This window comes from Cyclospora cayetanensis, unplaced genomic scaffold, assembly GCF_002999335.1.
Source record: "Cyclospora cayetanensis isolate NF1_C8 unplaced genomic scaffold, CcayRef3 CcayRef3_contig_238, whole genome shotgun sequence".
In the NCBI taxonomy this organism is placed as follows: Eukaryota; Apicomplexa; class Conoidasida; order Eucoccidiorida; family Eimeriidae; genus Cyclospora; species Cyclospora cayetanensis.
The window spans coordinates 1,585-18,759 of record NW_020312190.1 but is presented as its reverse complement, the minus strand read 5'-3'; the positions used below and the strand labels follow the sequence as shown (position 1 = coordinate 18,759).

The 17,175-nt window shown below is 49.4% G+C and overlaps 2 protein-coding genes across 2 annotated transcripts; both read left to right on the top strand.

The window, feature by feature from the left end:
* Positions 1–4,059: 4,059 nt before the first annotated feature.
* Positions 4,060–9,180, top strand: LOC34624006. The gene is made up of 2 exons (XM_026338174.1): positions 4,060–5,074; positions 5,309–9,180. The coding sequence occupies exons 1-2, from the start codon at positions 4,060–4,062 to the stop codon at positions 9,178–9,180; spliced, it is 4,887 nt and encodes a 1,628-aa protein (XP_026193959.1).
* A 2,206-nt stretch (positions 9,181–11,386) lies between these two features.
* Positions 11,387–16,934, top strand: LOC34624007. The gene is made up of 6 exons (XM_026338173.1): positions 11,387–11,479; positions 11,695–11,925; positions 12,084–13,610; positions 13,742–13,891; positions 14,087–16,690; positions 16,845–16,934. The coding sequence occupies exons 1-6, from the start codon at positions 11,387–11,389 to the stop codon at positions 16,932–16,934; spliced, it is 4,695 nt and encodes a 1,564-aa protein (XP_026193958.1).
* Positions 16,935–17,175: the final 241 nt, after the last annotated feature.

The window sequence follows — 17,175 nt, the reverse complement described above, 5'->3', positions numbered from 1 at the left end:
TACTCAGGATGGCTATGAGCCAATCAGGAGGCACGGATGGGTGTGTCCATAAAGGGCGTCTTAGGATTCGGCGAAAACGCTCAAGGGCACCTAGAGTATCAACAGAGTACACTCCAGCTATTGCGTGTGAGGCAGTAGCATGTGAAAGGGACACGTGAATTTATTTCTCCATAAAATAACTACGTTCTGGGACTTATGTATTGGCGGCTGGAGCTCTGGCAGATCCGGCAGAAATTGAAGCAATAAAGTGGTTGCCTCTACCAGTCCGTACCCTTAAGGACTTGCAGAGTTCTAAAGGCTTGCATCTTATTGTCAAAACTTCACCCCTGGATTTACTGGGATCGCTGCCAGTACACTGATCGGGTTGCGAAAAATGTATTGGCTACCTCATGACTCCTCCTATGCTTGCGCTGTCCGAAAGTAGAGGTCATTTCTTCCTAACAACCGATACTAGATTTAAACAGGTGGATACTGCTCACTCCCGACAAGCTATGAATTCTCCGAATGATCACGCACTTGCTTGAGATTTTCGAAAAGTTTCAGCGAAACCCAGCACTGGCATCATATGCGCGTAAAAAAGGCTTTATGCAATGTCATGGGGCGTGACAAAATCCCAGGCACTGTCTACATGGGATCTATTTTACTGTCCTTACCGATCACCCATCTTTAATATACCTAACGAGTTCTGCGGGCTTTTTATAATCCTAGTTGTTCGTTGGCTTGGGCGCCGCCTGAAGAACGACTTAACAGTGAAGTCTACTGAGGGGATCGCCGACTTGGTTTCATGAGCGCTTTCGCGACGCCCCAAAGATTCACTACTGTGAAGCGCAACAATTCTTTTTTTGGTGATTCACAGTTTCATCGGACTTCCTTGAGTCTTATACATTTGACACCCGTGCATACGTCGCTACTATGAATTCTTTGGAAAAGCAAAAAGTGAAGCACTATAACCTTAAGTATGACAGGGTTTCCTTCAAAAACACAATGGGGACATCTCCGGTTGTCGATTCTGACTTCGTTACGTCGTGCAATTTTGTACCAGACACATAATACAGCTCTTTCGGATCATGGTAAAGCTAATAGTACGTTTGAAATTTCCTATGTTCCTTTGGTTTTTGCGGTGCGCCCACTGGCAGAGGAGTATGTACTTTCATGCCCAGACTGCCAGCAGCTGAAGCTACGCGATTCCCTTAGGCCCAGCCGTTTGCGAGGCCTTCCGGCTTCTAAAGGGTTTTAGACTGATCTTGCATGGACTTTATTGTTAGACTGCCGGAGGCCGAGGCTCCGCACATTATCTACGTCGGTGTCACAAGACTCACCAAATACGTCCACTTCATCCTTGTTGCAGCTATTACTAAACGGACAGTCGCACAGCTATTCTTGATTCACTAAAAGGTTTATGAACTCTTCAGACGTCTTCCTTACGAATAGCGATCCAAAGTTCCTCAGTACTTTCTGACGTGCTTTCAGGCCGAATGTACCCACTGACCGGAATATGACCGTTGCGAACCGCCGCGAGGGAGCTAGACAGAAAGAAATCCACGACCGAACTCTACTGCAGTAGACGAGTCTTGGTGCCTGGCGCGTTTTTCTTGTTGATGCTCAGTAGGTTCATATTGCAGCAGCACACTTTCTGACCGTCGCTCTCTCCCATCCCTGGTCTACACTTGAGAGCCCCTCTATGGTAAAAGCCTGAATCTGGTGGTCGGGTATCAGCAGTCACAGTAATGTAGGGAATTGGAAAACAATCATCCAGTGCGCACAAATGTAGGCGCGAAGCTCAAGAGACGCATACACTGAATTACAAGCAGTGTTGGGCTGTGCGTATTAAGCCCCGAGACTCGGTCCTGGTGGGTCGGCAGGCTTTGAGAGTTTTATCGAAAGCTGAATACACGAGGACGCTTATGGCGATGTAGCTATGACAAATTTTTATTTTCGCGCGAATGGATTTTCTTTATTACTCTCTCGAATACCTTAAGCTTTATTGCTTTCAGAGGAAGCTTTCTATCTCCCGAATTGTCAACGGACATCGCTGCGCAGTCACGTGACCCATATGGAGGCAAAGAGCTCACAGGAGGTATTAAAGCGCTCGATTGTGTGACCAATGAGCACTGGGGAAACTCTAGACGGAAATTTTGAGTGGCATGGAGTGGGGAGGAGGTAGCGTGCAAAGTTACATACCAATATTCACTACGGCATTGCTTGATGTCAAATAGAAATTAGATATAAATGACCTTTGAGCTTCCCAGTTCAACGATATTATTGCTGTCTATTATCAACGTGATGCAAGAAGACCACGTGATATGTGCGTGTGCGCTAGATGTTGTGTGCAAGTAGTTGTGAGCAATCAAAGTGCTAAGAGGGTGAAGCAATGCGCAGCACAGCTGCCTCTCTGCTCTACTGTCGGAGCCTTGGAGAGGCGCGGGCAGGAAAATGGCGGAGTTTCTGAGACGCGCTCCACAGCTTTTCATTAAGTTGGTAGTAAGTCCGTAGACAAGTGTCTCCGTACCGAACTATAGAAGAATCTTGAGAGTTGCAGTGATTCACTAGGTATTACTGCACATAGTACGTAAATAGGAACATAAATGTGGTTGTACATATGCGCGCGAACGTGAGGTGGATTATGAAAACGTTGATACATGTGTGTATATGCCACGAATGCTTTGAACAGCAGAATATGCTCAAGCAATGCACTCTAACATATTGAGGCTACGCATATGTACATTATTTATTGATTCATGTTGGAATATGGGAAAATATTGTCAAGATGCCAAATCGACGCTACCAGAAGGACTAACAATGTTGACGACCTATATGCTGTTTACGCAGATTTTTTTACCACGGCGTGTTTGACGGAAAGTTGAGGCTTAGGTAACAATGAACCCCACAGAGGACCACTTGCAGCAACAGGCAAGGGTTATATTCATTACATATATCAACTTCAAGCCAGACGTGGAAATCAGTATGAGGTACTTCGAACGCACAATGTCGTTTAATTCAGAGTTCTAGTGCGTTGATTGAGAGAGTATCTTCTAAATTGCTGTGGCTCACCGAGAGTACGAAAGTATAAGTGTCTTTCAGACAGAATATTCTGACATGTCCGAATATTTCGATTAGAACACAAAACATCAATCTGGAAAACGGAGATTCTAGTTTCATTGGGTTGTTATGAAAAAACAAGTTTTTGGTTGCAGCAAATATCTATACATATATATTCAATGCAAATTTGAATGATAGAGTACTGATGGTTTTAGGGCTTGGTGTTTCGTGATCTGCGTGTTGGGCGACATTGCCCATCCGACCGAGCAGACGTGGGTCCCATTAACCAGCCGCTAATCTGCGTTACCAAGCCCAAACTTGGGCTCTCTGGTTTAATTACTTTCTTGTTAAATCTTAATCCGCTTGTTCTGCCAAAGTCCATGCTTTAGGCATCGGACTGCACTCTGTGTCTCTCGACGCGGACAACCACACGCCGCAGGAAACTGGGGCAAGTGCGCGCAGATGGAAGTTCCCCAGTGAAAGTACAAGGCGCACATTGTGCATCCATGCTTTTATGTGGTTCAGCGATACAACAACAGTCGTCATCTAGCTCAGTAAGTCGGAGAGCTGACGGTTGCTGCTGTTCGCCGCAACCCAACAGCAGTGGAGAGCGGAAAGGAAACAGAGCAAGCAATTTTATTTCCCATGCATGATCAAGAGGAAACTTCTTAAAAAGGTACCTTTTAATTAGGGCCACATTTCTGGTGAGTCTGTGTAACCCTGTATGGGTCACTCGCACGTAGCTCCGAACACGGTGACCCCACACTGGCCGACTTCGGGTTTAATGTGGGACCACATATAGTCCGAGCAATGAATGGTGCATCAAAACCCTTTTTCCAATTCAAAAACTGCTAAAGCACTTGGACTTCTGCAGTAGTCCAGTGCGATTTATGTGCAGGTCTGTACGGATGGCCACGCCGGTGACGAAACTTCACATGGAAGGTTAGATCACCTTCCATGACTTCCCCTCTTTCGCGCACTACATCCAAGACTTCCTATCCCTAATAAGACTTTCAAGCGATGTCACCTGCTGTGCGTGCTTTAGGTTCACCGGGAACGGGCTCTGGCCCGCGCTGCGGAAGACTCACGAGTGGTGGCTGTACTGTAGGACCCCCAATGCTCCGGCGCCAAGTTGAGCAGCATGGAGCTGGGTGTAGCGAGCCCTTATCGCAAAAAAAGCGGCATGATAACTCTGACCACACGGATTATCTGCCTCCTGTGAGGCACTTAGATGCAACGGAGTGTTTCTGGAATGCCTTCTTGCGCTTGGGAAACCTAGCAATAGTTAATTGTGTTGCTGTTGTCTCTTCCCATCCCATTGAGCTTGAGACACTCAGGCACGCAGCTACAATTGTAGCACGTAGAAATCAAGCATTGAGACTTGTTATACGACTCACGGATACCAAGGCCGTTGCACAGCATCAGGCACGACAGCAGCAGGAACATCTGGTGGTGACCCTAAAAAGCCAGCAGCCGCTGCAACAACAAGCAAGCAGCGAAGACTTGCTAAGGGAAGAATCCGTTTCAAAAAAAAGTGAAGGCCTCCCGAACCCCTCTGGCCAAAGCTTTCATACGGATGCAAGCTGCCACAACACTCGAAGCAGCTGCAACGCCCGCGGGAGCAGTTGCAATAGGGGAATACGTGCTGCCTGGGGATGGAGTTCGCGGCGGTGTGCAAGCCAAGTCAGCAGACATAGCTTCGGCAACATAAATGTTCGGAGCAGTGTACGCAGCAGCAGTTGCAGCATCGCCAGAGATAGCAACAGCGATGCTGAAAGAAACTTGGGGGAACGCATGAGCTTTCCTTTGCCGTGCAGGTGCAGAAAAAGAGCTGATGCCAAGTTTACTTTTCACGAAAGGCCTGGGGAGCCGGTAATAGACGTTGATCATGCTACTGTCAAGGACTCAATCTCCTCATCTGGACTAGCATGGCAGCAGCACGAATTGCCACAACTGGATTTGGGGCTCCTAGAGGAGCATCCGTGGATGAAGGCGATGGCGTGGGAGCAAAAGATTCCTTTTAATTGCGAAGAGGGTAAGGCATGAAAAGCAGTTTCGTGAAAGGTTTGTAATACGCAGCCAGGTCTTCCTCGGAGAAAGACAAGTAGTCTGGTTGGCTATAGCTAGTCGAAAATCCATTCAATCTAGTCTGTCCATCCGGGTGAGGGCTTACTGTGATTTATTGGAGTTAAAACAAGCTCTTAGGAAGCCCTTGGGATCAGAGCATGGTGACAACAGAGCACCCCAGTCGACGCTGGATGTGCTGCAGGGCCCCTATGGCGGCTACGGATGCTGCCGTCTGAAGAGGAGTTGACTACTGCAGCTGACGCAAGCCTTCCCCTGCCTACTCCTCAGCAAATAGGAAGAGCCCTTGAAAGGACTCACACTTCCTCAATCACTTTGAGTAGCTCGCAGCCGCAGCAGCCCAAGCAGAGAAGCAGCAGCAACAAAGGCCACCGGCGCTTTCGGACGCATATAATAGGCGTCTTCCATCACTCGACTATAGATGGGCTAAGCCGAAAGGAGTTTTGGGATGAGTTGTTTAAGTGTATTACCACTTTGAGTAACAGTAAGCAGTATGCGGAGTATGCCTCGCGGGTCAAGGCTCTCACAGCAGTGACGGCAGTCGCAGCTCAGCTGTCTGCACAGTGCCAGCAAGAGTCACATGAAGGCGGGGGACCGCTGCACCAACAAGGATGCAAAAATCCAGCGTCGGCTGCAAGCACGGCTATGCAAACACCCACCATGAGCCCTGTGAATCGCTGGCGTCGGGGTAGTAGCAACAGCACCAGCACCGACAATGCCGGAGGCGGTCTGTATTTGCGCCGCAGTAGCGCAGGAAGTACTTGTGTCACATGTCTTCCTCTATTGGAGTTTGAACACTGTAAGGGACCACTGGACTCGCCAACAGCACACAGCTCGAGTTATATCCGGCGACTCTCGGCGGTCTCTGCTGGATCGGTAGACCGTGCAGCAGTCTATGCTAGAGAAGACACCACACAAAATGGACAGGATACAACTACAGTTTTGCCACCACCACCAACTGTACTACCCCCGGCATTGAATGAATTGTTTCGAGTTTCCCGTTGTGTTTCACTACTACGGCCTCTCATGTACCCGGGGGGCGGCTTCCACGTGAGGATGTATATGATGGAGAGGCAGTTGATGCAAACGCTGAGAAACCCGTTTGCTTCTTATTACCCATCTGCTCGCTTTAGGGCGTCTGGATCCGAGTATAAGTTTCACAAGGATGAAGTAACAAATCCTGCATTTCCCAATTGCAGGCAGCAACAGCTCTTCCCCCCCCGTGCTTCTCGACAGGTCAAACAACAGCATGACGTACCTTTTCCTAGAGAGCACTCGGGGGAGCCAAAATATCCGGAAAGCTCTGCCTTCACTGGTGTGATAACACTGCGACTTTCGCAAAAACTTACTTCAGGATTACTTTCTGCATGCAAAGAGAAAAATATGACAATGAATGGCCTAATAACAACTGCAGCAGCGGTGGCGCTTTCAAGGATGCTCTGGCGGAGACAGCATGTAATGCAACAACACTGCATGCTTGCTGACCTCTCCCGCGTCGCTGCCGCTGCTATTGCTGCAAATTGTTGGCCACAGCAGCATCAGTCTTTGTGGGACGCAGCTCCACAGAACCAACAAGACAGGCCTTTGCTGAAGCCAGTAGACGAGGAAACACCTCAAGGGTGTACTAAAGGAACTATCAGTGAACAAGAAAACCCTTCACCCAATGTGACATTCGCTCATGCTGGCATAGAACAAGACACTTTGGGAAAAGCGCAGAAAAGGCAGGCTCAAATGCCGATGAAATCTGGTGCTCTTTTGAGCCCCAACGACAAAGGGTCCACCAGTCTTACTGAAGCATTGTGTCGCCTACAGCGTAATGATACTTCTTTGGCTGTCGGCAAGGAAATTCAACGGCTCCCCTCGATCCAAGAATTGCTGACCATGCCCCAGCGTGTTGGAAGCGGCAACAAGGGGCCAAAAGGACTTCTGTCGCGTTCAGTCATGAGCCGCAGAAATGCTACCACCCTGCGCAGTGGCTGGTCCCTCTCCCACATTCCCGAGATGCTCCAGCAGCTCACACTGCGCTCGCCAGTATCTGGAGAGGGTCTTCCTGGAGATTCCAGCAGACACTTCTTCAGGCACAAAGGGCCTGTGTACATATACACTCTCCAGGCAATAAGCGGCCGCCGCTGGCTTGATAGCTGGCTGCACAAACAGCAACAATATCCAGACAAACACTCGCGAGGTCGCAAGAGAAACACCAAAGACGACAGGCACTTCGAGGAGTTTCTCTTGCAACACCTGACTATTAGCATGAAACGCCACAAATGTTCAAGATCTATTGCTGCTATGGCAGCAGCATCCGCTGCAATGGTTATCTCAGGGAGCCCTTCTGCTGCTAGCCTACAGACACAGTCGCCACGTTACCCGCCTTCGCTACTATGGGGAAGTAGTAGCAGCAGCAGCAGAAGCACTAGTGGGAGCCGAATCAGCAGCGACACACAGGCATGTCAGCAGCGAAACACGAACGAGGCTGGCTCTGCTGGCCACCATGGAAATGAGGCTTTCTTTAAGACTGAGCAACCCCAGCGTCACTCCTCGGGTGTATCTGCGGATGAACCACCAGCCATTGCTGTTCCTGACATTATGCAAAAGGTTAGGCGGTGTAGAGATTCGGTGGACTCAGAAAAAGTACCTGAGGCATTCAGCAAGCCTTTCTGCAAGAGGACTTGCCATGGCTTTCTTGAAACAAGCGGTCATAGCTCCGTATCTACTTGTAGCAGCCTGTACTGCACACGCGCCAGCACAATCAGTGCCGACTCCATAGAAGAAACAGATAAATCATCTGTGTACTCAGCGGTAAGTAGCACCAACAGCACCAGCTGCTCAAAGCGGCTACGTGACCAGACGCATACAGTCAGCAGTCGCATATCGCGTGGTCTGCGACAGGTCTCACAATGGCTGTGGGGCGCCCCTAGCAGCAGCACTCATAAGCAGAGCACACAGATCCAGCAGCAGCACAAGCAGCTGCCTCCTTTTGGACTCGGTTCGTATGCATTGCTAATGCCCTTGAAGCTGCGAGTGTCAGTGGAGTGTGACGAAGGGGCGGACGCTGTGTGGGCTCTAGGAAAGGCATGTACAGATTCTGTCCAGGAATTTGCGTCCCTGACTAATCCATCGTTTGGAACTCTAAACTTTCAGCTAATATCCTCCTTTGTGGAAGAGGTGAGGGGGGAACTAAAGTGCTTGCGGCCTTTCAAGGATGATGCCTTCGCTAGACCATCGGTATTCCTTATCTCTAATGGAGGTGTTTGGACAGGTGGCCCAATCAGCAAGTTCTCTTCGGAAATTCATGGATACCTTCGTGCCGCCACCGATAGACATCGAAGGATGTTACGACACATGCTACACCAGCAGATGGTTTTGCAGCAGAAAGCAACAAAAAGGCAGGTTTTGTCCCCTCTGCCTCCACAATTTTCAGGTGTCGCAGGAGCTCCAGACGCATCCTTGAGAAACAAGAGACAGGGCGGAGGGCGCAGATCTGCTCGCAGCAGTAAAATTTTTGTTAGGGCTGATGCGCCACCAGCAGCGTCTATAATAAAAGCTACGGCCAGCCGCAACAGCAGTGTCCGCAGCCCTGCTGCAGACGTAAAACTTTCCTCCGTTGTGAACTCTCCAATAGATAAGCAGCAGTACCTCAAGAGCCAACCAGCTTCCTACACAGAAGGAATATGCGGCGTAGAGGGCTTGGTGGATGATTTGGACGGCCTACTCCCTTACCTAGAGCCATTTGACATTTCTATAGATAGTAGCTGGTCTATTGTGTCGCAGCATGATACTGGCTTGAACTACTTCGCTCATAACTGTGTTACGATCGACGGAAAATTGAACTGGTCTCTGCAGTACCATTCCAATCTCACGTCACGGGAAATAGCGGCGCTGTACGCCGCCTACATTCTAGAAGTCTTGCAGGAGGCTCACGAGCAGCATATCCATATGAAAGCGCAACAACAGCAACACCAGCAGCAAAAGCAACAGTACCTTCAGGCACCGCCACCCAGTGCAGCTGCCAGAAACAGTGGGATAGTGAAAAACCTGGGAACCGTGCGAGACTAACAGGACTTCTTGCTGGAACAACCCCTTTCCGCACCCCAGCGCCAGGTCTTGCCTTGGTAACATTGGAACCCTATTGCAACACTTCTACCTCGCTATCTTGATGCCTAGGGCACCATTGCACAATGATTCGTTATATGCATGAATTCGACAGAACAAATAAAACATACACAGTATCAGTATCAGCAACAAAAACGCTATTTAACGAATCCATCAGATGGAATCAATGCCTTACCCAACTGCGTGCTTCGTAGAATTTTTTTGCCTGATGACTCTATGTGGGAAAAACAGTACCTCAGTGCCATCAGTTTGCCAGTGTCCACGGCATACGAGGCATTCGGCTGCTGCCGTCGTTCCGTTTGACCCCTCAAGTAGTAATGAAATCGGTGGATGGCAGGCCCTTTTGGGAAGCCACATAATGACGGGGTGTAGTTTTAGGACCTCGTTTCCTGCATATTGCAACCCGTCTTTTGATTCTGCATGCATAAACTTATCCTCGGAGCAGCAGCTTGAGCAATCAGCAAACATCAATATGGGTTTCGGTATGAAGTGACAAGACATCCTATGTCCGCCAGGGTACCCAAGGCGCTGGGGCACTGATGAAGTGATGCGGCCCTTGGGAGTACGAAAGGTTCTGCAGAATTAGTGCATATGCTGTAGGAAGTGTACCAATTTCCTTCGTATAGCAAGTTATCGTGGAGAACCCACTGCAACTCGCATAATCCGCGTATCGTCGACTGAAGTGCATCTGGCCCAAAAGTCATGCTCTCCCACAAAAAACTACGATGCGGAAAAGGCAATGCAATCACGCACTTTGCAGGGCTTAGAACTAGCATACCTTAAAGGCTAAGCACTTCAATATCTGTATTTGCATCAAACTAGGGATGTTTATTCATATTTCCACAGTGACGCTGATTAATAGGCAGCAAACCGTATAAGCTCTACCGACCATTGCAGCAGTGTAAATGAGCCACAAGACCACAACATGCAGGCTACAATAAATCAGGCTCCTCAAAGACGGTCACAGTTAGAATTTCACGTGCACATACGATCTACTGCTAGTGAATAAACCCAAACGTGGGAGACCACATACACCATTTGATTTGTGTTGTTATTGCGGTGACATGGAGCACATTTCACATCCTTGGTAGCGTCATACATCCTTAAAAGCTTAAGTAAGGTACTCCTCACAGCCACTGTCCGTTTCTCAGAGTGCAATGGAGTGTGATGTCCTGATGGGTACGTGGCTCCTTGGGGATAAAGGCCGGACCAGGGTGTCTGACTACGATGATTTACTCTCATGTTATTTCCACGCAGTAGTAAGCAGCTTTCTTGCGGTTCTCTGTCATTGGTTGCGTTCCTGTATATCAGCACGAATTAGCCACTGCATAGTACCGCAGCAGGCCCGAGGCATGCAATAGCCACATCACTAGTGCTAAGGGGTGAGGTTTTAATAAGTAGCTTCTTACGAGGCTGTGGCACTGCTATCGTGCACATTTATAGGGGAATTTCTTCGAGGGCGTGCGTTTATTGTGAGCCGCCCCCTGATGCCTTTCGCGGTGGCATGCTGGGACACTGAGGGGCAAGGCGCCTTTATATACTGAAATATTACACCCATCGTAATGATAGAACGATTGTAGGAATTAAATGGCCACGATATGCTTGGATACGGTTTAGCTCATAGGTTTCAATGTTTGGGCCTCCTCCCCACAACTGCGGCCCGGTCAACACCTGGCAGTGTTGCCAGCAGCCCCACGAAATAGTATATGGTAGTAGAAATCACATCGAAATCCGACAAAATCCTGATACTAGCTGGTTGCTGGCCTCGATGATCAAATGCAACTCTCGGGTGGCACTCTGAGAGTATAATCCCATGTGTTCAGCCATGGACAAATCCCCTGTCGCTGATCTACTGGCACGATTAGAGGCAATTCTGGCCACAGAGAGGCATTAAATACTGGAATAAAGTTAGTAACTTGTTAATTGTATATATATTTATGCTGGGATGTGTTCAATGAATTTTCTTCTTTTAGGTGCCAGGAGGTACCAATGAAGGAGTCTATATACGCATGATCCTCGCGGCGCTCTGGCCCAACGCCCGCCCTCTCTTGGAAAGGCAGAGCTATTCAAAGATCAGCCTAACACTCCTAATATGACCATGGGCCAATACATAGTCACTGCAGCCGTGGCGGCACTTTCAGTGCTGCATATGGCCGCCTTGGCAATGCCTGGTTCGAAAAGCAAAACGGTGGGCCTCGTCCCCAGGAATTGTCCAGAACCATATGTAATGGATGAAACAAGTGTAAGTACAACTATCTTGTACCTTTGTGAGCACAGCGGGCTAAATTTCACGCCACATACCCTACTGGGCTATAGCCCCTCTTCAACCCTCAGAGGGACTGCGATGCTTTTCCAATACTTAGTGTAAGTGTTCTATTGCTCTATGGACACGTCAAGCTTCACTTATGTGTGCATGTGTCCTTGTTCGTGCTCTTATGAGGAGCATTATTGCCTCAGGCACGATGCATGTTGACTCATGCAATGCCACCAATTCGAGTTTGCCCAAATGGTGTATTAAGAGACGAAGTTTGCTTTATTCTGGCCCTCCCACTTGCCACTCCCTGTCCAGGAGGTTACCTGGAACAGGTCGTCAATGGTGTAAAGCAGTGTGTTGCGACGCGAGTGGCACGATTGAGAATGGCATGTTGGGGACCGCAAGAGAGGCTTGAGGGAGATATATGTGTCCAGGTTCGCCTAAGCTGAAGTTGACCACAGTCAACGAAAACAGCTAAACGTGTACTAGCTCAATGGTGTGGGTACGTATTTCTATTTCGCTGTTTGTCAACAGTCACACTTGGGCCTTTAAACTGCGCGTGGTATTGTGGTATGGTCTGCTTTCCTTCCAGCGAACAATCCATCCACTGATAATGGAGTGCTTGCAAGGAAGTCTCAATCAGAATAACCAATGCGAGATTGTCACCGCAGAGTCACCAAAACCTGTGTGCAGCCCCGGATTTTTCGAATCGGATGGATTTTGCATCCGAAGACGGGAAGTTGTTTGTGATCAATCATCGCCTGGAATCATTACACCTGAAGCAGAAGGCTTTTATCATGAAAGAATCGTTACTGCTCCAGTCACCCCAGGGAAAACACATGGCTCCAAAAGCTTTATTGCCCACAAAGAGGGATATGGATCCAAGCTTCACGCAGGCCTGGAAAGTCTGCGTGAATTTGAAAACGAAAATATTCCGTGGGATATGGTCATTGAAGTTGAGAATAAGCTGGAGCTTGACCCAGAGAGTAAGGACCGTGTAGCGATAGACCGGTCTACTTACTTGGATGTAAGTGGGAGGAGCGACGGGGAGCTCTTTTTGGACTTTCCTGGAGATATGTCACACTTGACTTCGTACAAATCCAGCGCCCCCATGCGCCACGATGCCTCAGCTGAACATGCATTTGATCTGCAGTGGAATCCAACAGTCGAAGACACCGAATTAGATTATAACGGGCTGTCCTCCTACTTTGTACCAAAATCGGACGTTAGACGCAGGCTGCAGCGCATCACCGAACAGTTCTTTGATCAGTCCGCTTCAGCCAAACAAAATGGAACTGAACTTTTGAAGACTTGGGATACTATGACTACGAATGCAAATGCAGAAAACTCAAATCAGACTGGAGATGCTTTAGAAGAGAATCCTGACCCAAAAGGGCCACCGACACGTGCTCAATTTGGGGCATCAGGTTTTCCGCTAGGGGGTCATCCACACGTTGACGGACGTGCAGTGCCAGCTTTTTATCGTACACCCTTACCTTACCTTACCAACGATGCCATGGCATACAACATCAAAGGTGGCCACCATCATGTTCGTCAGCATAAGCATGACAATCGCTTTCACCACGCAGTGACAGATTCGAGAAGTCCACTCTTGCGCGAAGCGCAGGGACTAACATCGGACTCTGTGACAAATTATTCAGGTGCTGTAGAGCAGGCCCTCCTATCTGGGCACGAGCAAGCTCTCCGCGATGCATTACAACGAGGAATGGGACAAACTATTAATTTGGTGGACTCGGATGCCACTGCACCTCATGGACGTACCCGGGCTGAACCTCAGATCCACGAAAGGAGCCAGTTAGCCGCAGTAGCTCGTTTTCGTTCTCAGCATAAGAGCGAAGGTGGCGATTACGTGATTTATCCAGGAAAGCCACAAGGCCAGTCGTCTCAGCGTGGCATGCCCTATTTTAACAATGGCTTTACACGGGGAATACGTATCGCTGCGACTGCCGAGTTGAGGGAGAAACAAGATAAGCTGGATGTGCACATGCCTGAGGTGACCCAACCTGAGGACCTCTTGACAGCGCAGTCAGATAAGAGGCCACGACACCTCATTAGGAGGCGCCTTGAAGCGTTGGACTACATACCAGGTTGCTGGGAGGTAGGTTTCGGTGCCTTGAGAGAAAGCATATGATCTAGGCAGGGTCTGAGCCTACGCCGAAACTCCCGCAGGGGTTGGTACGGGGGTCCCTTACTACTGATTTATCCCTTTGCACTGTGCTGGTAATATAGGAAGATATCGAGATGCCCATCTCCTGGGCCTGCGATGCCAACTTTAAACTGGACCCTGTACAACAAGTTTGCATTCGAATAGAGTACAGGAATCCCGACATTATATGTGATGGGCAAGTGGAGGGAGGCATGTGCATTCATGTGGTAAGTGTCTCAGACTAGCTGTTCCTTTGGGGTATAGAATTTGGAGTTTGTAGTGACATTCCATCTACCTGTACCTGCGTGCTTGGCAAGACCTCCTAACAATAGGTATAAATTGTAGACGAATTATCCACGGCCGTGCTGAGCTCAGCTATGCTGCATCTTTCCATCTATTTGATTACTATGATGCTTTAAATCCGGCAGGTGCACAAGCCTCCTCAGTGGTACTGTCCCCTTGACCCTCCACCGGCGCCCATGGAAAAGGATGACGAGTATACACCGACACCCAATGAAAAGGACTCTGCTTTGAAAAAAACTTCGACTGACGTAAGCTCAGCGACTGAAGGCCAGCAAACTACCAGATTGGCAGGTGGTGGCAGGGGCGATACAAGTAGCAATAATGAAGAAAAGGACCATGCAAAGCGAGATGCAGGCTTCGCATCTCTAGACGGCAGAGGCTCAGCAAGAACGGGCGTCGCAGAGAGGCGCAACAGTGCTCTGAAGGTGCAAACAGCAGGAGGCAGTAGTATGCTTGACGGTAGAAGAGCTGCCCTGCAATCTGAGAAGACAAATGATGAACCAGCTAGTGCACCGCTCGTAAATGGCAGTGTCAGTTCGTCAAATAGCTTCAGCAACGATAGCAGCGGCCGGACTAGGGCTCCGCGACCACCGCCACACCGGAGTAACAACAGGCTAGAGAGGAATTCCAACGCTGGAGACGAGAACGCGACGTTGGAAGAGCACGATAGTACTGTTGGGATATCACGTGCATCGCGGCCAGAGCGCAGTGGGGAAAATATAGACCGTAGTCAGCGCGGGCACAGCGGTCCTGCAGACATCGCTGTAGCTCCAGTTCGACGGAGCAACACGGCGCTAGAAGAATCCACCAACAACACGTCCAGGGTTGGCGAGGCACAAAATTTCAGAAACCAGCAAGGTTCTCGTGGCACACGTATAGCTCAGACTCAGCATGCTGATAACCGAAACAGTGTCGACAACTTTGAGCCTCGTGCCGAGGACAGCCTAAATCGCTTGCCCAAAGCTTCAGAAGCAGCGGAGAGTAATCTACCAGGCAGTATGCGGCAGCGTTCCCAGCCTAGTGGCGCCTATGGGCACTCCAAGGCTTCAGCACTGCAGTCACCACCACGAGCAGCAGAGTCCAGCACAGATGAAGACGCTCCCTCCCAACGGGGCGTGATCGATACTGCGGGGATTCAGCAGAGAAGAAGGCCGCGAGGATTTCCTACTTTAGCAAACCGAAGGGACGAACGGAATATCGAGCCTAGTGGGGAAACAAGCGATGCCCAGCAGAGCCCGCGACAGTCCCGTGGGAATGGTCGCAAGCCTACAACATCCTCGGCAGAGGACATAACTGCTGAAGAAGAGAGAAGTGAAAATTCGAGGTATCAAGCTCAAGAACCTCCGGCGAGCGGTAGGCAGCCACGTGCTAGGGGGCCGCAGCTCCAGTCACAAAGGGCAAGAGAGCCACCGCGTGCATTGGAGAGCGAGGCAGGTGAGGAGCGCAGCATGAATAAGAACCAAGACGATTTTGAAGAGAGCCAGCATCAACGGAGGCAGCAGCAACGCAGCGGCAGATCACTTGCAGCGTTGGTCGCAGCAGATGATGAAGTCAAGGTGGGCGTTAACTGCAGTGGACTCGAAACTGAGGAAAAAACCAGTGCTGCAACTCAGCAAGCTCACGGGTCTAAGGTCGTCGGCACAAAGGGTAAGGATGACAATCTGCAGCCCGAATCGGTTACTAAACAATCTGCAGGATCAATTTTTCAGGGCGTCTTAAAGAGTAATGACGGCACGAGTGGACGACTCACTACCACTGCTACGCATGACACGGAAGATCCTGGAGACAGTATCAGCACCCTCTACTCCGGTAGTGTAGGGGGGCCCATATTACAGTACTTTACTAAAGGTAGTGTGCGGAGAGACTTGGTCGGAGGTGCAGATGGAGAGCAAGCTCTGCCATCACCTACATTCCAGATGAACCAACAAAAAGGACATGGGAGAAGTTCGCATCTGTGGCTGCCACCTAGCAGGAACGATGCCACAGAAGCAGACAGGAATAAAACTTTCAATGAATCCTCACGAGTACAGCGGCATTTACCAATTTTGGCCTTATATGCTGCGGTGCATGCTCAAGGGGAGGAATCAGGCACGCAGAATATGGTAGCGGTCGGTGATACAGAACAGTCGAAGTTCTTTGGTGGTGCAGACCAAAACCGCTTCAGCACACAACAGGTGCATTTGGGAGGAGATAGCCAAGACAAACACCGGAATTTATCGCAATCAGAGCCTGTTTATCTTAGAAGGCAGGAAAGAGATGTGAAAGAAGGAATTTACGCAAGGGCAGAATCGGGTGCAGAGCACAGGGAACACCACAGAGTTAATCGGCGTCTCAGTGGTACCAAGCTGCCGTTCGCTTATTTCATCATGGGAGTAAACCAATGGAGGCATATACATGACCCCGTGCATCAGCTTAAAATGGATACAGCTGTTGCCCGTGCAGCAGAGCAAGCCGCTTCCCGCCTAAGTGGTGTGCTGGCAGAGCCTTCCAGTCCACATCACCCAATAACAGGAGTTTTGGGTCGCCCCACCACCGTTGGGCCGCAACTCTACAGGCACGATCTAAAGGACAAAAAAAAACCAACAACATCCCCCCTCAAAATCCGTGACACTGACATGTGCTACCGGCAGGAAAGGAAGAAACCTCTAGTAGAATGCCCACCAGGATTCACCGCCAATAAGGAAGGTGGCTGTTATATGATCGTGGCCCCAACGTTCACATGTTTAGCAGTGAGTCTATGGAAACTGGCTTTATGAAATACGCCGAATTAAATGTTGCTTGCCTAGTGTGAATTGCCACTGCACGTGTCAGATGAGATTGCGTAATGTGCTTGTCTTCATGCACCCTCGTGCTGCTGTGTTGTATCTCATTTTCTGCGTGTAGGGATACGTTTATGAGAATGGAGAGTGCATACAGCACAGGGAACTGGCTACTGCAGTCACTCAGGCTGTCAAAAGTCGGAAAGTAAAATAAAACGGAGCTGAGACGGTAGCAGCCAATTAGCATAGAGATATATCTTGATGGCAATCCCAAAGGTGCGCCACACAGTGCGTGGACTCATCATCTAGTTGAGGACAACTTATTGCTGGCGGAGATGAACGTCCCGGTAAAACCAAAGGAAGAATCTGGAAAAAGTACTGGGAAATCACTGGTCCTGTGTAGTCAAATCAAAGCACTGGTATAATGCACCGGAGCGGCCTGAGTTCCTAGTCAG

What these genes read in the sequence shown, in the direction of transcription:
- LOC34624006 (XM_026338174.1), top strand. Translation starts at nt 4,060, where the DNA reads ATGTCACCTGCTGTGCGTGCTTTAGGTTCACCGGGAACGGGCTCTGGC. An exon ending in TCCTTTTAATTGCGAAGAGG is followed by an intron (nt 5,075 to 5,308) that starts GTAAGGCATGAA and finishes GATGTGCTGCAG; the next exon opens with GGCCCCTATGGCGGCTACGG.
- LOC34624007 (XM_026338173.1), top strand. Translation starts at nt 11,387, where the DNA reads ATGGCCGCCTTGGCAATGCCTGGTTCGAAAAGCAAAACGGTGGGCCTC. An exon ending in AGGGAGATATATGTGTCCAG is followed by an intron (nt 11,926 to 12,083) that starts GTTCGCCTAAGC and finishes CTTTCCTTCCAG; the next exon opens with CGAACAATCCATCCACTGAT. An exon ending in ACATACCAGGTTGCTGGGAG is followed by an intron (nt 13,611 to 13,741) that starts GTAGGTTTCGGT and finishes CTGGTAATATAG; the next exon opens with GAAGATATCGAGATGCCCAT.